The 17,385-nt window shown below is 45.0% G+C and overlaps 1 protein-coding gene across 1 annotated transcript in view; it reads left to right on the top strand.

Moving 5' to 3' along the window:
- Glg1 (golgi glycoprotein 1) overlaps nucleotides 1–16,814 on the top strand; it is a 117,833-nt gene extending 101,019 nt beyond the window's left edge. The window contains exons 18-26 of the mRNA XM_047527872.1: nucleotides 879–971; nucleotides 2,690–2,827; nucleotides 4,792–4,915; nucleotides 5,603–5,745; nucleotides 5,941–6,042; nucleotides 7,087–7,194; nucleotides 8,764–8,884; nucleotides 9,492–9,598; nucleotides 11,705–16,814. Of these exons, the coding sequence (XP_047383828.1) occupies nucleotides 879–971; nucleotides 2,690–2,827; nucleotides 4,792–4,915; nucleotides 5,603–5,745; nucleotides 5,941–6,042; nucleotides 7,087–7,194; nucleotides 8,764–8,884; nucleotides 9,492–9,598; nucleotides 11,705–11,872 (1,104 nt within the window). The 3' untranslated portion in view covers nucleotides 11,873–16,814. The remainder of the gene's footprint in view (nucleotides 1–878; nucleotides 972–2,689; nucleotides 2,828–4,791; nucleotides 4,916–5,602; nucleotides 5,746–5,940; nucleotides 6,043–7,086; nucleotides 7,195–8,763; nucleotides 8,885–9,491; nucleotides 9,599–11,704) is intronic.
- Nucleotides 16,815–17,385: the final 571 nt, after the last annotated feature.

The raw sequence follows: 17,385 nt of genomic DNA on the forward strand, positions 1-17,385 counted from the left end.
GTCTTTTCCTCTCTGTGGCATCAGCTTCATGCTAATGTGGGTTTCCCTCATGGCTCCACACAGTAACTGCCTGTGACACTGGACTGCCTGTTCCACTACTCATCTCCAATGGGAAAGGAGAAAAATCTCCCCTTACCATGATGTAAAGTTTCTTCCCTTCAACTGGATTGTGCCCACCCCCTTAGCAGCTGCAGTTTCCAGGGTGCTGCCATACCGTGCACTGATGAATTTGCTTCTCATCAGGGTGGAATGGATTTGGGGAGGTCATCTGCAGAGTGCACTGTAGGAGGACACTTATTGCTCTACTGATGAAAGCATACTCAGACCTTGTTGAAGATAGCTAAAAATATTTTTTGTATGTTTTGTGCTGTGAATCATACCATTTCACCTTTGTCTGAGCAAAAATTAGTAATGGAGACCAAACATTATTATCCCAAAAGTTGTCAGATTTTCACATTCAGTGGCAGTGATTCATTCAGTGATGATTCTGTTTAAGTGGGTGTCCTGTTACAATAGAGACTTGTCCTGTTATAACAGAAACTTTGATTCCCTCATCTGAGCCTAACCCTTTTGGTACAATAATAAAGGTAGAGTCCTATATTTATATTATAGTTTTAACTTTCTAATGTGATTTTCACATAGTTTATCTTATTTCATCTTAGCAATCCTCTGAAGGACTAGACATGGCACTTCATTTTCTAAAAAGGCTCTCAAGGCCACCTGCTGCGTAGCCACACTGATGCCATTTATAGAAGTTGTGGTCACTAGATAAGATTCAACCAAAAATAAAGATTCACCCAACAAATAAGTTTTTAGAACATTTGACATTTCCAGCCTAAAAGAAGCTCACTTTTCCATGCTGGCTCCCTCCCATGCAGACAGAGGACATCCGGCTGGAGCCAGATCTGTATGAAGCCTGCAAGAGTGACATCAAGAACTACTGTTCCACAGTGCAGTATGGCAACGCTCAGGTAACCTTTTGCCTTGGTTAATTGTAGAAGTCATGTGAGAGTGACACTGTGATGACTAATTCTTTGCTGGTAGAACAGGACCCATATCCTGCTGAGCCTAACCATCTTCTTTATACCATACCAGACTGTTTTTCCCAGAGTTCCTCTCTTGTACTCTTCTTTGTCCCATATTTATTCTCTTTGTGTGTGTGTGTGTGTGTGTGTGTGTGTGGTGCCAGGGATTGAACTCAGGTCCTTGTGCATGCAAGGCAAGCACTTTACCAACTGAGCTATATCCCCAGCCCCCATATTTATTCTCTTGCCTCTTTCTAGTTACTTCATCTTTCTGCACCTTGTCTGCCTATTAAGCTTCTAGTAATCCTTCAGAAACCTCCTCCTCTTGATAGTTTTCCCAGCACTCTACACCTTCAGACTGTTTGCCCATTGCACAGTTCTTAATTAGAGTCACATAAGAATCATCTAGGAAACTTATTTTAAATACACAGAAATAAGCCCTCCCCAGAATTGCCAGGATGAATTGCAGGCAAGTGATATTTTTTGAAAAATGTTTTCCAGTTACTCAGTACATTGCCATGGTGCTTAAGCCTTTGAGATAATTCCTTCATTGTCTCATATCTACGTTGCCTGTGAAAAGTCTGAGTCCATCTGATTCTCACTTCTTTGTAGTTTATCCATGTTTGATAGGTTTGCATTTTCTGTTTTTCAGTGTGTTGTATGTGATGGAATTAGGTGCAATATTGTGTTTTTTCTCGCCTGGTTGTCTCTTTCAGTCTCAGAATCATGTCTTTCTCTGTTTCGGGGAAATTCTCAGTCATTTTTCTTTCAAATATCGCTTTCCTTTTCCTTCCTTCTAGAATTCTGATAAATATCTGTCTGTCCTTTAGTGTTTTATTTTTGGCCCAGGGTCTTCTCAAGTTGCTTGAGGCTGACCTTGAATTTGTGGTACTCCAACTTGTCCTTTAACTTTTGGGGGGTTTGTTTGTTTGTTGTACCAGGGATTGAACCCAGGGACACTTCACTACTAAGCTACATCCCAGTACTTTTCATTTTTTATTTTGAGGGAGGACATTGCTAAGTTGCTGATGATCTCACTAAGTTGCTGAAGCTAGCCTCAAACTTGGAATCCTTCTGCCTCAGCCTCCTGAATTACTAACTTGTCTTTATACTTTCCAATTCTGTTACTTTATGTCCTACCTTTGGAGGTAATTGCCAGTTCTATTACCAACTTAATAATTTATTCTTCAATTCTGTTCTCAAAAGAAATGACCAGGGCTGGGATTGTGGCTCAGTGGTAGAGTGCTTACCTAGCACTTGTAAGGCACTGGGTTTGATCCTCAGCACCACATACAAAACTAAATAAAATAAAGTCATTAAAAAAAGAGAGAGAGAAAGAGAGAGAGAGAGATGACCAACTGGGTTTTATTTTTCATTTCCTGGACTTCTCATTGGTTCTTTTCATGACTACCTGTTTTTGATTCTTGTTTACCATTTCCTTCTAGAATTTTCTAAGGATATTAAATATATTTTTGAATTCTTGTTTTGATTGCTCTATTACCCTTTCCCCTCAGTTTTGTATTCTTGGGTTATTTTTTTATCATCTTTCTTAAGGTATTAATTGCCTATTTTCTGGTTATACCTGGAGGATTTCATACAAGTCTTGACATAGACTGTCAATCCCTAATCCATCCCCCAACTTGGCCATATTTTTTATATCATAGATTATTGAATGTCTGAAAGAAAACAAGAAGCAACTGAGTACCCGTTGCCACCAGAAAGTATTTAAGCTTCAGGAGACAGAGATGATGGACCCAGAACTAGACTACACACTCATGCGAGTCTGCAAGCAGATGATAAAGGTAAGGGCCAATTGTAGAATAAGTGAAAACAATAACATAAATCCTTCTCTATTGCAGCATGTTAAACATAGGCAAGATTGTGCTTCTCCAGATGTGGAGACAGTCTATCTATTTTGACTGAAGCATTCAGTTCCTAGTGCATGCCCCATTTTCTATTCAAGTACCTTTCATTTTTAATTTCCAGACAATATGAATTAGGACTTATTCCCCAAGGAGAATTATAGATTTACAACCTTAGGGCCAATAACAAAACAAAAGCCAGCACCATCAGCCTCACCTAGCAACTTGCAGATACCTTGGGCCCCACCCCAGATCTGCTGGGTCAGAATCTCTTGAATTAAAATAGACAACACTGTCTACAAGCCCTCAGGTGATGCAGATGCATGCTCAAATGGAAAACCACAGAACTGAGATAATTGGCCTTACTTTGCCCCAAGGCACAGGTAAATAGATGTCCAATAAGTACATGACGGGCAGTTAAGGTACTTATAAGTGTACTTATAAAGCCACCATCCATTTTCCCTATCAGATCATCTCCCACATTCAAAGGGTTTTTTTGTTCTGCAGATTATTTGCTTCAGTTATTCCTTTAGTGAATGTTCTCAAAAGTTCTTTTATCTGACCACACATACAAAGAAATTAAACTCAAGGTTCTAATTCTACGTCAGCATTTTCAATCCAACAATTACGCACCAATAAAAAAGATGAAAAAAAAATAAAAATTCAGAAAAAATAAAATGCTAATTTTTACCCTGCCAAATAAGTTTCAGAGAATTTTGAACATTAAAAGTGTAAGTCTCATTTCTGGACCTGGTACAGTTGAGTCACATGGATGGAAATGTCAGGCTCTGATTTAAAAGAAATTTTAAAAATTTTATACAAATCAGTACACAAGGGTCTGGGGTTGTAGCTTAGTGGTAGAGCCCTTGCCTGGCATGTGTGAGGCACTAGGTTCAATCTTCAGCACCACATATAAATAAATGAATTAAATAAAGGTCTATCAAATCTTAAAATTTTTTTTCTTTTTAATTTAGTATGCAATCCACATTCCCATATTAGGATATTGGTAGATTATAATCACACATGCTTCAGAGAACTATAAACAACTGGCAGGGAAGGCTTGATTCTAGTGTCCCAGCCACAGTTTATCAGGAACTTAGACACTTAAAGACCCATTGTTTAGCAAATAGAGATGAAGATCATTACTAGTCTAAAACTGATCCCTAGCTTAAAGGACAGTAATAAATATACAGGGGCTAGACCCTCAGTGTTCGACTGGATTATAACCCCTAGGAGATGGGTCCTTACCCCACATTCCTGTTCACATTGATTAGTGTTATTTCCTAGGTTTTCCCACTGGAGTTGGGTAGATATCATTTGAGGGCTGGATGAATCTGTGGTACAATGCTATATTCATACTCAAGCAATAATAAAGCTCTTGGGATGGCATGTAAGTTAGCATGGCCATCTCAATCAATGCCATGTAAATTAGGAATCAGAGAGGTAATAGAAATGTGAGAAAGAGCCAGGCACAGTGGTGCACACCTATAATCCCAGCAGCTGGGGAGGCTGAGGCAGGAGGATCACGAGTTCAAAGCCAGCCTCAGTAAAAGCAAGATGCTAAGCAACTCAGTGAGACCCTGTCTGCAAATAAAATACAAAATAGGGCTGGGGATGGGACTCAGTGGTCGAGTGCCCCTTTGTTCAATCCCCAGTACCAAAAAAAAAAAAAAAGAAAGAAAGAAATGTGAGAAATACAATTGAGAATAAGTAAAGTAAAAAAAGGGAACTTGAGACTGGGTGCTTACTCAGGCTTAGCTGTTCCTCTTGTGTCGAGTGATGCCTTCACACTGCTGCTTTTGTGAGCTTTCTGTTCGATGCAACGGCAAAGTATGACAGTGATCTCAGATGCATTCATTGGCAGATTAGGATAGCTGTTTTCATAAAATCTTGTTTCTTTGCAGAGGTTCTGTCCAGAAGCAGATTCTAAAACCATGTTACAGTGCTTGAAGCAAAATAAAAACAGTGAATTGATGGATCCCAAATGCAAACAGATGATAACCAAGCGCCAGATCACCCAGAACACAGGTACCTCCTGATTGACTTTCTTGGTCTCATTGTGTATAACTTGAGGGTAACTGAGAAAGCCACCAGTGTGCTGATTAAACTATGTAGTTACCTAATTAAACTGCAGATGCTTTGCCACCCTTGGATTTTAAGAAAGGAGTCTACGTGTAAGCAGAGTGCCTTTCTCCTCCTTTGAAGGGTATCCAGGAAGGATGGCATGACAGTCAGGAGAAAGAGGAGATAAACATCTGGAAAACTGCCCTTGAAGAACATACAGAAGGAATAAGAACTAGAGTTCCTTGGAAAAAATAGTCTAGAGACTATAATAAAACTTCATGAGCATGGCAGAATATACGGGCAATCTCTTTTGGAACAGAAACTTCAGCTCTTGGCTGCAAGACCTTGTAGCTTAATATGTAAAGTGTGTTGGATATTTCTTTCTTGGTGTTTTCAAAAATATCTATTAAAGGCAAGGCTGCTGCTGTCTGCTTGTTTTTTAATATCAGACCATAAAACCCTGCGGAAGTACTCTTGAACTAGATCACATCACTGATAAACAGTGGAATGAGAGCTCAGTAGACATTTACTGAATGAACAGATCATGTTTTAGTTATGGTCATTGCCTCCTTTTGAAAGGTGGATTTCTAAAAATTGTTAAGATTTTCCAGGTGGAATAATATATCAAGTATTTACTGCTTTTTGCTCTAGATTATCGCTTGAATCCTGTGCTAAGGAAAGCCTGTAAAGCTGACATTCCTAAGTTCTGCCATGGTATCCTGACCAAGGCCAAGGATGATTCAGAGCTAGAAGGCCAAGTCATCTCTTGCCTCAAACTGAGATATGCTGACCAGGTAAACTGGCGGGGCTCTCCACAGAGCTATTTATCAAGCTGCCTCTGTCCCTGGGGGTGTTCTCTATGAAGTCTTCAGTTACACCCCTGTTTTCCCAAGACCTTTTTCATGCCTTCCCCAAGATAGGTGCTAAGGGACCAAGTAAAAACTGACGCTCTCTGTTGGACGACTGTGTTCCCCCTTTGTCACATGTAGCGCCTATCTTCAGACTGTGAAGACCAGATCCGCGTCATCATCCAGGAGTCTGCGCTCGATTACCGCCTTGACCCTCAGCTACAACTGCACTGCTCAGATGAGGTAGGACGCAGGTGTAAAACTGGGTCTACACAGTGCTGGTCAGAGAAGATTTATTGGAGAAAAGTTCTTTACTTTCTTTCTCTTCGGCCCTGAACTCGTGATTAACTAGCAGGCCCATTTTTTTCAGCTCTCGAGGAGTTCTAGGTACTCTGTCCCTCTGAACTGCTCTTAGCATTGGTCCATCAGACTGCCGTGGTGGCTTCATACTTCTCTGTTGAACAAGGATATTCTTTCATCACTTTCTACATATAATTTGTTCTTCCCTTCTCTTTATTCCATGTAGTTCACTCAGAACACCTCAAGATTTGCCATAAAAATAAAAGTACTCTCATGATAGCTTCTAAGTGCCTGTCTTACTACTAGCTAGAAATTATTTTACTCCTAGCTAGAAAAGACCATGTGAAGAATCCTGTTCAGTATACATCAATTTTAGGAAGTCACAACTAAAGATGTTTCAAAGAAGCTTACTCATAAAACCGTCCAAAGAACGTTAAGTTTGTTATCATCACAGTGGGCTAGGTTCGAGAACCCCTTTGTGTGTGTTTCCAAGTTGTGAGTCTGGGTTCACTCAGAACTCTGTAAATATTAAGCATTTGCTTTCAGTATTTTACTGGGCTCTATCATCTTCCTCGTGTGGAATGAGGGAGTAGCCTTTTTTTGTTGACGAGTCCTAGGACAGTCTGACTCCATAGCATAAAGATATGTGCATTTACTAACTCAATTCCATGTGCCTGTCATTATGAGGAGAAGGGAACCTCAGAGCCTGGCCTCTGCAGGAAGGAGGGATGTGTGCTCCACCAAGCTGTTAGAGATGAGCTCTAGGCACACATGGGGAGATCACCACATCCACGTGTTGAGAGGCCCAGGTTTCTGGTGATAGCAGAACCATCCCTCACCTGTCACTCAGCAGCTGGTCAGTGCAGTGAGAGAAGTCACCAGTAGTGTCCAGGGACAGTTGGATTCAGCAGGCTCATCTGTTCTGGAAGCCTTTTGCTCTTTTTTGTACTTAGCTGAGTGGCCTTGTTTTCTTTTCCTCCTGAGCAGATTGCCAGTCTTTGTGCTGAAGAAGCAGCAGCCCAGGAGCAGACAGGTCAAGTGGAGGAGTGCCTCAAGGTCAACCTGCTCAAGATCAAAACAGAAATGTGTAAGAAGGTAACCAGTCACCCTTCTTTCCTCATGCCTTTGCTTCCCCCGACCTTTCTTTGAGTCAGGGTCTTTTGTTGTTCCCCAGGCTGGCCTTAGAAGTCCTCCTGCCTCAGCCTTCCCAGTAGCTGAGACTGCGAGCACTCTACTGAGCCTGGCTTTGCTCCCCTTTTTCTCTTATTTTAATGTTATATCTGTTCTCCTTAGTAACAGAATCGGAAGTCTAAGCCTTTCTTCACAGCATTCTATGCTGTTCCCTTTTATAAAACCTTAAATCTGGTCCTTAACCACTAATCTTTAACTTTAATATTCTTTCACATACACTAATTTTTTGTAAATATGCCTCATCCTGCAACTGGACCATTGTTTAAGGGCACTGTGAATGTAATACCAAAACAAAATGAAAATCAAACGAAACAAAATACCTCATTCATTTGGGAAATGTCACATTATTAGCAGGGTGCAATGGTGCACGTGAGTAAACTGCAGGTGTATGGTGATGCACAGCTAGCCTGGACAACTGAGCAAGACCCTGTCTCAGAATAAAATAGAAAGGGCTGGGATTGTGGCTCACTGGTAGAGCACTTGCCTCGAACACGTGAGGCACTGGGGTTCAATCCTCAGCGTCACATGAAAATAAATAAGTAAAGAAAGATATTGTGTACAACTAAAAAGTATTTTAAAAAGAAATTAAGGGAGGGAGAGAGGAAGGAAGGGCGAAAGGGCAGGGACTCTAACTCAGTCGTAGAGTATTAGCCTAGCCTATACAAGTCACTGGGTTCAATTTCCCCTACCAAAAATACTAACAATCAAATTATGCCTTCTAAGCATACATTATCTTGCAACACTGAAAGTGAAATTGACCTACCTAGGCAACTTAGCTAAACCCTGTCTCAAATTTACAGAAGGGCTGGAGATACACTCAGTGATAGAGCATTTGTCTAGCAAACCCAAGACTCTGGGTTCAACCCCTGGTACTGCCCAGAAAAGTGCAAAGGAATTAATGTATTTGACACATTTTTAAAAAACTAATCATGTTTAAAAAGAGAGTTTTATTAAACTCTAAAACTTAAAAACACTATCATTTAGTTACTTCAAAATTATATAGCCAGGCACAGTGGCACATACCTATAATCCTAGCTACTCTGTGACTAAAGCAGGAAGATCATAAGTTCAAGACCAGCCTGGGCAACTTAGTGAGACCCTGTCTCAAAATAACAAATAAGAAGGTCTGGGGCTATAATTCAGTGAAGAGGGCTTGCCTAGTATGCACTAGGCCCCAGCTTCAATCCCCAGTACTACAAAACTAATGGTAAGGATGATGATGATAATGATGATAATACTACTATGGCATACCAGAATGCCAAGAACCCATATCTAATTTTCCAATCATGTGCAGTTCCCAGCTTTCCATAGCATATACTGGATCTCTCAGAGGTAGTTAGCGAATTAAATTGAATGCCAAGAATCTGTGTTCTCTGATCATTGCCACATTGCCACCTATCCCATGTTTACAGACAACAGGTCTAATGCAGTTTCTCTACAAAAGTTCTCCATGCAATGCCCTTCCCTTTCCAGGAAGTGTTAAACATGCTGAAGGAAAGCAAAGCAGACATCTTTGTGGACCCCGTTCTTCACACAGCGTGTGCCCTGGATATTAAACACCACTGTGCAGCTATCACCCCTGGCCGTGGGCGTCGTAAGTCACTAGATTCACTCTGGCCCTTTCTGAATGCTCTCACTCTCAGATATCAGTGGCTACTACTCTGTTTTGTGGCTGCAGCCCAACCACAGACAACATCCCTTGGGGCAAGATTGTTGCCTTTGTGGCATAGTGAATTTAGGAATAATTCTGAAGGTTTGAACTGACCTAACCATGACCAGGGCTAAAGCTTGGTGAAAGGGATGAGTTGAGTAATTTATCACCAAAGCAAAAGTTAAGTCATCATCATGGTCCTCTTCTCCTTCTCTTGTCCAAACTAAGCTTCCCCGGGAGCCACAGTGGGCACAGTAGGCAGGTTCTTTGTAAGTCTGGCACCTGGGCAGGTATAAAGTTTGTTTCTGAACCAGTCACACCCAGTAAAAATAGAAGAGGTCTTGAGATTCTGGACAGACATCCCTGGGAGTTATATCCCCTCCCTTGCCGCAATGTTGGATTTTAGGTCAAGTTTCCTGGAAACTTGAATTTGACTTTGTTGAGCCTGAAGATCTGAATTCTCTGATGGTTGGGTATCCTTCCTCCAGCTTTATGGAAATGTTTCTGTTCTGTGTAGTTGCAGACTTTTCTTACCTATTTTCCCTCTCAGAAATGTCCTGCCTAATGGAGGCCCTGGAGGATAAGCGGGTGAGGTTACAACCTGAGTGCAAAAAGCGCCTCAATGACCGAATCGAAATGTGGAGTTATGCTGCAAAGGTAAAGACCTAGTGAAGTTGCAAAGTGACCATCTCTTCTGTCTGTTTCCAGTCTCTCCGAGGTATTTCCCTGGTGTTCTTGTCCTTGCTGGAAGACTAAGCAGTAGTAGGTATATTTGAGAAATTTGGACAGTGAGCCTTTAAAATTTCTTGACCGTTCATGAACCTGGAACCACATGATTCCTTTGCATTGGCCTAGGTCTGCAAGTCTCTGCCAGCACCACTGGTTGCTATAGCCCCTCACCAAAAAATGAGCTACCCAAAGGGAAGAGGGACATTATGCCCATGGAAAAAGAAGGAAATCCAAAAATCTTAAACCTAATTTTTAAGAAATTTATACAGTCTTTGGAAGAAAGTATGTATGTAAGACCAGGGTGCAGCTGCCTGGGACACAGAGGATATGATGAGGAGAGGCTTCGGGATGTGTAGGGTGCCCCGGTAGAGGGGCCTGGAGGAGAAGAAAGCTCCCTCCAGAAGTACAGCCCGGTGAGAAGAGTGACAGTTCCTCTCACATATATGTTGCTTTGTAATTTCCACAATGTTATGATGACTGTGTTACCTCATTTGAACCTCAGATTCCAACAAGGTAGATAGAATGATTATTTTATCACTTTATGGCAGAGGGAACCGACTGCAGACATTATGACTCGCCCAAACTGCCTCACATTTCTCGATCCATGCTTTTATGTTGACCCACATGGAATAGAGTCTCCCAGTGACCTTAGGTTGAGACAGTGATCACAGGATCTCTCCTTTTTGGCCAATTCCCCTGTCTCCCTTCTGCTTAAAGTCAAGGGTTAACAAGCTGGACGCAATGCTACACCCCTATAGTCCCAGATGCTCAGAAGCCTGAGGCAGCAGGATTACTTGAGCCCAGGAATTTGAAGCCAGCTTGGGCCAGATAGGAAGACCCTGGTCTCAAAAAAAAAAAAAAAAAAAAAAAAACAAAGAAAGCCTGCCTTGCTGGGGAGGGATCGTGTCAATCACAGCAGTCTATCTTCCTTCCATTCCTCCCAAGGGAAGGAAGTCATTGTGAAGCCCTTGGTCACATAGCAGATGCCACACAATCCATTCTTCCCTCACTGTCTTCCACTCCTTTGAGCTGCTTCCCATTGCCTCAGAGTGACTCACTGCTTGTTTGATAAGTGTGGGTGCTCAAATCTCATCGAGCTCATGCCTCCCTGCTCTGTTCTATGTATGCAAAGAGAACACAGAGCAGCACAGGTAGCCAGGTTGAAACTCCCAGGGAGCCAGATTGAGGATCAAAAGAACATCTTCATGTACACACGGGGAACCTCTTGGTCCTGATTAGGTTGCAGGGGGCTACCACAGAGTGCGACTGAGGCTGAGGAGTCGTGAAGCCAGGTGCACACCTGTAACCCCCTTGACTCTGGAGTCTGAGGCAGGAGGATTGCAAGTCTGAGACCAACCTGGGCAACTTAAAAATAAAATGGGCTGGAGCTGTAGCTCAGTGGTAGAGCACCTCTGGGCTCAATCCCCAGTACCAAGAAAGTGTGTCCATGACCAGTGCTTGGTGAGTCCTTGCGGTCACTGTGTCATTGTCACACCATGTTTTTGATGTGGGCAATGTTTGTTTTATAATGGTCAGTAAAGTCAAGATAGAGGAATAGCACATAATACACTCTCAACTTTTCTCTTCGCTTTTAAAAAGGCAGCAAACATGATGAAGAGCATAAATCAAAATATATAAGAATCCATGCCCTCGTGCAAGTCATATCCAACCCTGAGCCACTGGGTTTCATTTGTAATATGGGAAAAATGAGATTTGCTAGTAGACACACAACTCTTGCCCAGATTGACACGGACATATCCACAGTGCAAGAGGTTGATGGTTAATGTACTAGCAGTGGAGGTCACCATGGAGAAACGGGGTGATCACCTCTCTTTGTAACTTTTCTGTGTCTAATTTTGTGCAGTGGACATATGTAGTTCTATGTCAAGGGGAAAAAGTTGCATCTCTCTTGATTTTCTGTCCTTCCCTAAAAGAAAAGACTTAAAGTGAACTAGGAATTGTGGGAGCAAGTTAGACTTTGCACCATAGCCCCCCAGCTCTCCCTCAGAGAGTCATGCTGTTGTCTCCTTCCAGGTGGCCCCAGCAGACGGCTTCTCTGATCTCGCCATGCAAGTGATGACATCCCCGTCAAAGAACTACATCCTTTCTGTGATCAGTGGGAGCATCTGCATATTGTTCCTGATTGGCCTGATGTGTGGACGGATCACCAAGCGAGTGACACGAGAGCTCAAGGACAGGTAGAGCCTCCTTGACCACCAAAGGAACTACCTGCCCAGTGCCCAGTCTGTACAGCCTCCTGTATAGTGTACCCTCACCCGAGAGGTGGCACCATCACCCACGGTAGAGCAGCAGCAGGTGCCCACTGCATTGTCCCGTCCAGACCTGGCCACGTCCACGGTATCCTCCTCCTCCACCACCATCTGCAGCATCAGCAACTGGCCGCTTTGATGGTTGCCATTGTTGGCAAACTTGGGTTTACCTGCCTGTACACACGTCTCTGTCTCATTCTCTCTCTCTCTCTCGTACCAACGGGACTACCGACGACTTCCAGAACCAACTCACCTGACCTGCAACTCAAAACACTTTTTTTAAAAAACCACCAAAAAAAAAAAAAAAGGAAAGAAATTTTTAAAGAAAGAAAAAAATGTACATAGTAACACTTGTCCTCCTCCAGGCTTGACTTGGGCAGCAGGGTTATTTCTTCCCTGTAACTGTGTCAAAGGCAGGACTTGGAGGGGATGCACACCCCAGCACGCCATCACTGAGAGTCTGCCTCATCTCCCAGAAGCATTTTCGGGCTGGATCAGAAGCATCTTTGGGCTAGATCAGGACTTCACCGGGGACTGGAAAACCACTAACCAGCCTCTTTGGGGCCGGTGGATTCTGCTGAAGTAGTGACACCTTCCAGCTCCTGCCCAAAATGAGCTGCTACTGGTCAAGTCCCACAGCCAGGGGTGTTTCTGTGATCTCCTCACCTGGCACAGTAAGCCATGAGCCTTGGGGAGGGCAGCCAGGCTCTCCTGGGTCAGAGGTCCTTGGAGCAGGACCATCCACTGATCTGCACTGAGAGGCTGGATTCTGAGTCCACACAGCAGGACCCCATCAGCTTTCTCCTCCAGGTGGTGCGGACTGTCACCTCTACGTTGACCGCCAAGGGGCCATCACTCCAGAAGTTCTCTTCTCCAGGAGGCAGTGACTGAGGAGAGGGGTCCTGTCAGACTGGGGTTGGGGCAGGAAGGAGGAACAGCGATCTGACTCACCTGGCTTTATTTTTCAGGCTACAATGCAGGTCAGACAGTGGCTTATAAAGATTTAGCAAGGCCTCAGGGTGTGACTGACCATCCAGCCTGGCCTTTCTGCACGCTCTAGGCGAACTTCCCAGGCAAGCTCCTCTGCCTCTGCGTGAAGGGGTGTGGAAAGTGATTACATTAAAAGATGGAGGATTTTCTCCGTTCTTTTTTCTGTCCATTTGCTGCGTGTTCCCACTGTAGTAGGCACTGGCTAAATGTGGTATTCCGGTGACTCATCAGCTTTCCAGAATCTGAAGCTTTACAGGAGCAACACTGCTGCCCGTTCTCCCTTGTTGCTGCAGTGTGGAGCTGACAGGTGTTGGGCGGAGGAGGAGGAGCCCAGACGTCAAGGTTCAGCCAGGCTTTCCAAGCTTGGGGCCTGGCGTCACGGCGGCTGCGTAGGAGGGCAGCATGTACAGTAGGAGATATATTTATATAATATATATTTTATTAACCTGTTAGATGTCCACAGAGTATTATAAATCACGTGCCTAAAACTGTCCACGTAGACCGAGGCCCCCTCGCGGCGCCCTTCCTCCGCCTGCCTCCTTCGCGCTGTTGAGTGCCGCAGTTCCTGAGTGACATTGTCTTCCCTGAAGTGTGTTCGGTGCGAGCCGTGTCAGTTGCAGATCACCGATCCAGATTCCTCCTTGTCTAACCTAACTGACCTACATTTGAATACTGTGGTTTTGTTCCTTTTCTTTTTTCCTTTCCTGGAGGAACTGGGTTCCACAAGCCGGCTTATGTTCCCTGCCTAGAGTAATACAGATCTCCAGAGGAAGCTGCTAAGCTGCTTGGACCCGTCCCCTCAGTCCTGCTCTTAAGGTCTTCTGATTCCCAGCAGCTGTCCTGGGATTCTTGAAGATACCTGCAGTGTAAGCAGCTGACACCCACCTCATGCTGCCAGCTAAGCTGAGCTGGTCCAGAGGATCCCTCCCTCAGGACTGAGGCTTGTTATCCAGAACTGGGGCCATCGTGGACACAGGCCCCCCTGCACATCATGTGGTTGCGGGACAGGGTTAGTACCCACTGTTAGCCTGGGGTGGGTATCACTCCCATCCCTGCAGCTTCCTTCCCAATATATGGAGAACATCCTTGTGGTTCTAGTCTCTCAATATTCTTTCTGAATTGACAGAAAACCACATTAGTTGTCTGCAGCAGATTTGGAGATCTGATGAGTTTGGTTCTTTAAACATTTGTCATTTTTAGAAATGTCCAGAATAAGGCCAGGCGTGGTGGTGAATGCCCATAATTCCAGCTACTGGAAGACCAAGGTGAGGAGGACCACAAGTTCAGGCTAACCTGAGCAATTTATCTAGACCCCATCTCAGACATGAAAAGGGCTGGCAGGGTAGCCCTTGATGGAGAGCCCTTGCCTAGCTTGTCTTTGAGGCCCTGAGTTCAATCCCCAGAACTGTTAAAAAAAAAAAAAGAAAGAAAGAAAAGAAGAAATAGGAGGACTATTGTTTTCTTCAGGTATCTTCAGTTGCTTGTTTCAAGGGAGTCTTCCTCATCCTCCTTGGGATGGTTTTCTGTGCCTGGCTCTTGAGAGTCCCATACCCAGTCTTAGAGCAAGTTTTTCTAAGTCCAGGGAACCCAGTGCCATCTGCACTTGCCCACTCAGTACCTCATTTGGCATAACAGCAAGTTCGGGGACAGCTCTGGCTGTATGGGTCCCTCATGGGTATAAATAAACTAGTTGAGGACTAGTCAAGAAGAGGAACCTGGCCCTACCACAGGAGCCGGTGATGAACTCTAGCGTTTATCTCTTCCAATATAGAGCCCATGAACAAACATGTAAGAAGCAGAAGCATTTGGGACAAGGCCCCAGGCAGTTGACAGAAATGACAGCAGCCAGGTCACACCAGTGTCTCACTCTCAGACACAGTGCTCCAACCCTCCTGGGGAGCCAGGAGCCTGGGCTGGAGGCACCGTGGTCTGGAGGTCAGATCTGGACAGAATGCCCAAAACAAGACTCCACACCTTTTAAGACTTTCTCCCACGCCTGAGACGGTTCCTTACCTTGGTGTGTCCCTGGACTTACCTGCTGTGACTGCTGTCCCAAGGCAGGTCTGCTGGCAAGAAGCACTGACAGGGGAACCATACCAAAGGCTTGGGTGCACTCTGGGGAAAGCCCTCATCCTCTGTACTCGCAGGAGACCCTCTGGTTCCCTGCGCCCAGCCCCAGTTCTGTGGGTCCAGTCGACTGGCCTGAGCCAGTGCCCGTGCATCCTCAGGAGGCAGGGGGCCTCTAGGACTCTGGACGAACCCACATTCATGAGCTGTGTGCTATGGACTCCTTGCACACCCTGGCAATCTCGTCCTGCGCTCACTCCCCTGGCAGCCCAGCGGGTAGGAGGGTGTGGGGACAACTCTGCTTTGAGGAGCTGTGGTAGAAAGGTACTCTTAGAATCCCGTGTCTTCCTGTTTCCTGAGGTCACCTGATAGAAGAATCCAATGGCAAGGATGCTGACATTTTTATTTTATCAGATAGATTGGTAAGGGAATTAAGTGGCTGATGTCCCTCAACCTTCACAAGAGAAGATTCACTCTTGTATATCAATGCAACTTCTGGAACTATCTCCATCCTCTCCACCTTCAGGATAATAATACCACTTCTGTCCCAAAGATCTCCCTATTAGTCATGGGCTTCCTTTCCTAGCTGATTTCCGGTCCCTCCAAGATGAGACCTTCCCCTCCCCCTTCCCCATCACAAGACTTCACCTCTGGTGGATCTCAGTGAGAGGACGGGAAAGCAGGCTGGACTGGAGCCCCGCAGAAGTCATCCATTCCTGCCCAGCACCAGCACCCTAAATTGTGACCGTAGAACCAAAAGAAGGGTGTGGTTTTTTAATCTTGTGCATTTTGAAACTTTCACTTTTATTTGAGCTTCTTAGGAGTTTTAAAAAACTCAGCTCCCAGTCTCTCCGTTGCTCACCATTGAATACACCGGAGTAATTTTACAATATGCAGCGCCCTCGTGTCCATCGTTGTTTTGGGCCTTCAAGGTACTTCTCTCCTGTCCCCTCTCCACCACTTGGCCTTGGTTCCCAAAGGGACTGGAGCAAGATCTGGTGTTCTGGACTTCCCCTCTCCATTTGTCTTTGATTTGCCATCCATCTAGCTCCACTCCCCCTCGTCACTCCACTAGGGAGGACCAGGCTACCTGTGAGGGCAGTCAAGTTTGAAGATGAATCCCGCTTCCTTTCCAGACCTCAGACAACCTGTGAGTCTTAAACCCAGATTGAACTTCAGGGTGACATGCTCCCCCAGGCCATTCGGTAAGACTGGTGTGGGGACCTGCCTAGAGCACAGAGATGGATCAGTCTGCACAGATTGGTGGTGGTGAGGTCCTGGCGGGTGTCTCCTCTCCCCTTCCCTCCTCTGCCATCCTCCAGGACAATGGGCCTGCACAGTGGAGAGACCCAGGTGAGGAAGAGGTGTGGACAGTGCCTGTGTTGTTTGCCTTCCCCCCAGTGTAGAGCCGACGCCTGGACCTCCCTCCACCAGGCATGCAGGGTGGTGTTGGAACAGGTCCCCAGTCACACTGGTGCCCTGGGCAGCAGGCTTCACAAGTGGCTGCCCCCAGCTCAAAGCCCCCAGGATGGTCCTCCCAGGAGGACAGACCACGGCAGTGCTGTGTGAGATCTTAGGCCTCAACTTTTTTTTTTTTTTTTTTTTTTTGAAAGAAAGAAAGAAAAGTACAATTAACAAGCCTCTTTTGTAAATGGGTTTCCTTTCTATGTATAAAATTCTGGCAGTTCCTTGTTTTTACATGTTCATGCTGTGTAATTTTGAGATGTTACTGAGATTCTGAACATAATGTGCATTTTTTTCTGTACAGATGAAATGGGAGAATTTAATAAAGAGTTTGCAGGTTTGTACTTGTTAAATCTTCTCTGAAGTGAGTGGGAGAAATCTCCAAGTTTACAGAGGTGTTAGCAGTGACTGAATGGCCAGCGAGGTCCTTAGTTCATAGCTGAGGGTCTAGCAGAGCAAGACTGCAAGACATTTCAAGAGAGGGAAGCTCTATCCCTGTTTTCTCTGTGCCAGGGCAGAGCTGAGAGTCACATCTGGAGCTTTCAGGCTGACGAGTGCAGAATTACCCCTTCTTCTGACAGGATTAAGGCTCTGTCCTGGAGGCACAGACCCAGAACCTCTCCCTGGGTGCTGCACATGGGCGCTGGCCCTGCACGTGGTGCCTGGGCTCAGCCTCTGCCACCGACTGCCCGGGATCCCTTCTACTCAGTCCTCTCCCCACCTAAAGCCCCAGCTCTGCGTCAGTGGCCTTCCCTGGACGCCCTTCCTGAGCCTTTCCTTCTTTTTCTCCCACTCAGCAAAGCTGATTTGCATCTGGGTGTTAAAATGTAATAGCTTAGGGATCCCTTTCTTGGGTCCTCCTTCCCCTTTGGAAGCGTTGCTTTCTATTACTCTGATAAGTCCTATTACTTTGCTCTCAGAAAA

Source organism: Sciurus carolinensis, chromosome 16 (genome assembly GCF_902686445.1).
Source record: "Sciurus carolinensis chromosome 16, mSciCar1.2, whole genome shotgun sequence".
Lineage (NCBI taxonomy): Eukaryota > Metazoa > Chordata > Mammalia > Rodentia > Sciuridae > Sciurus > Sciurus carolinensis.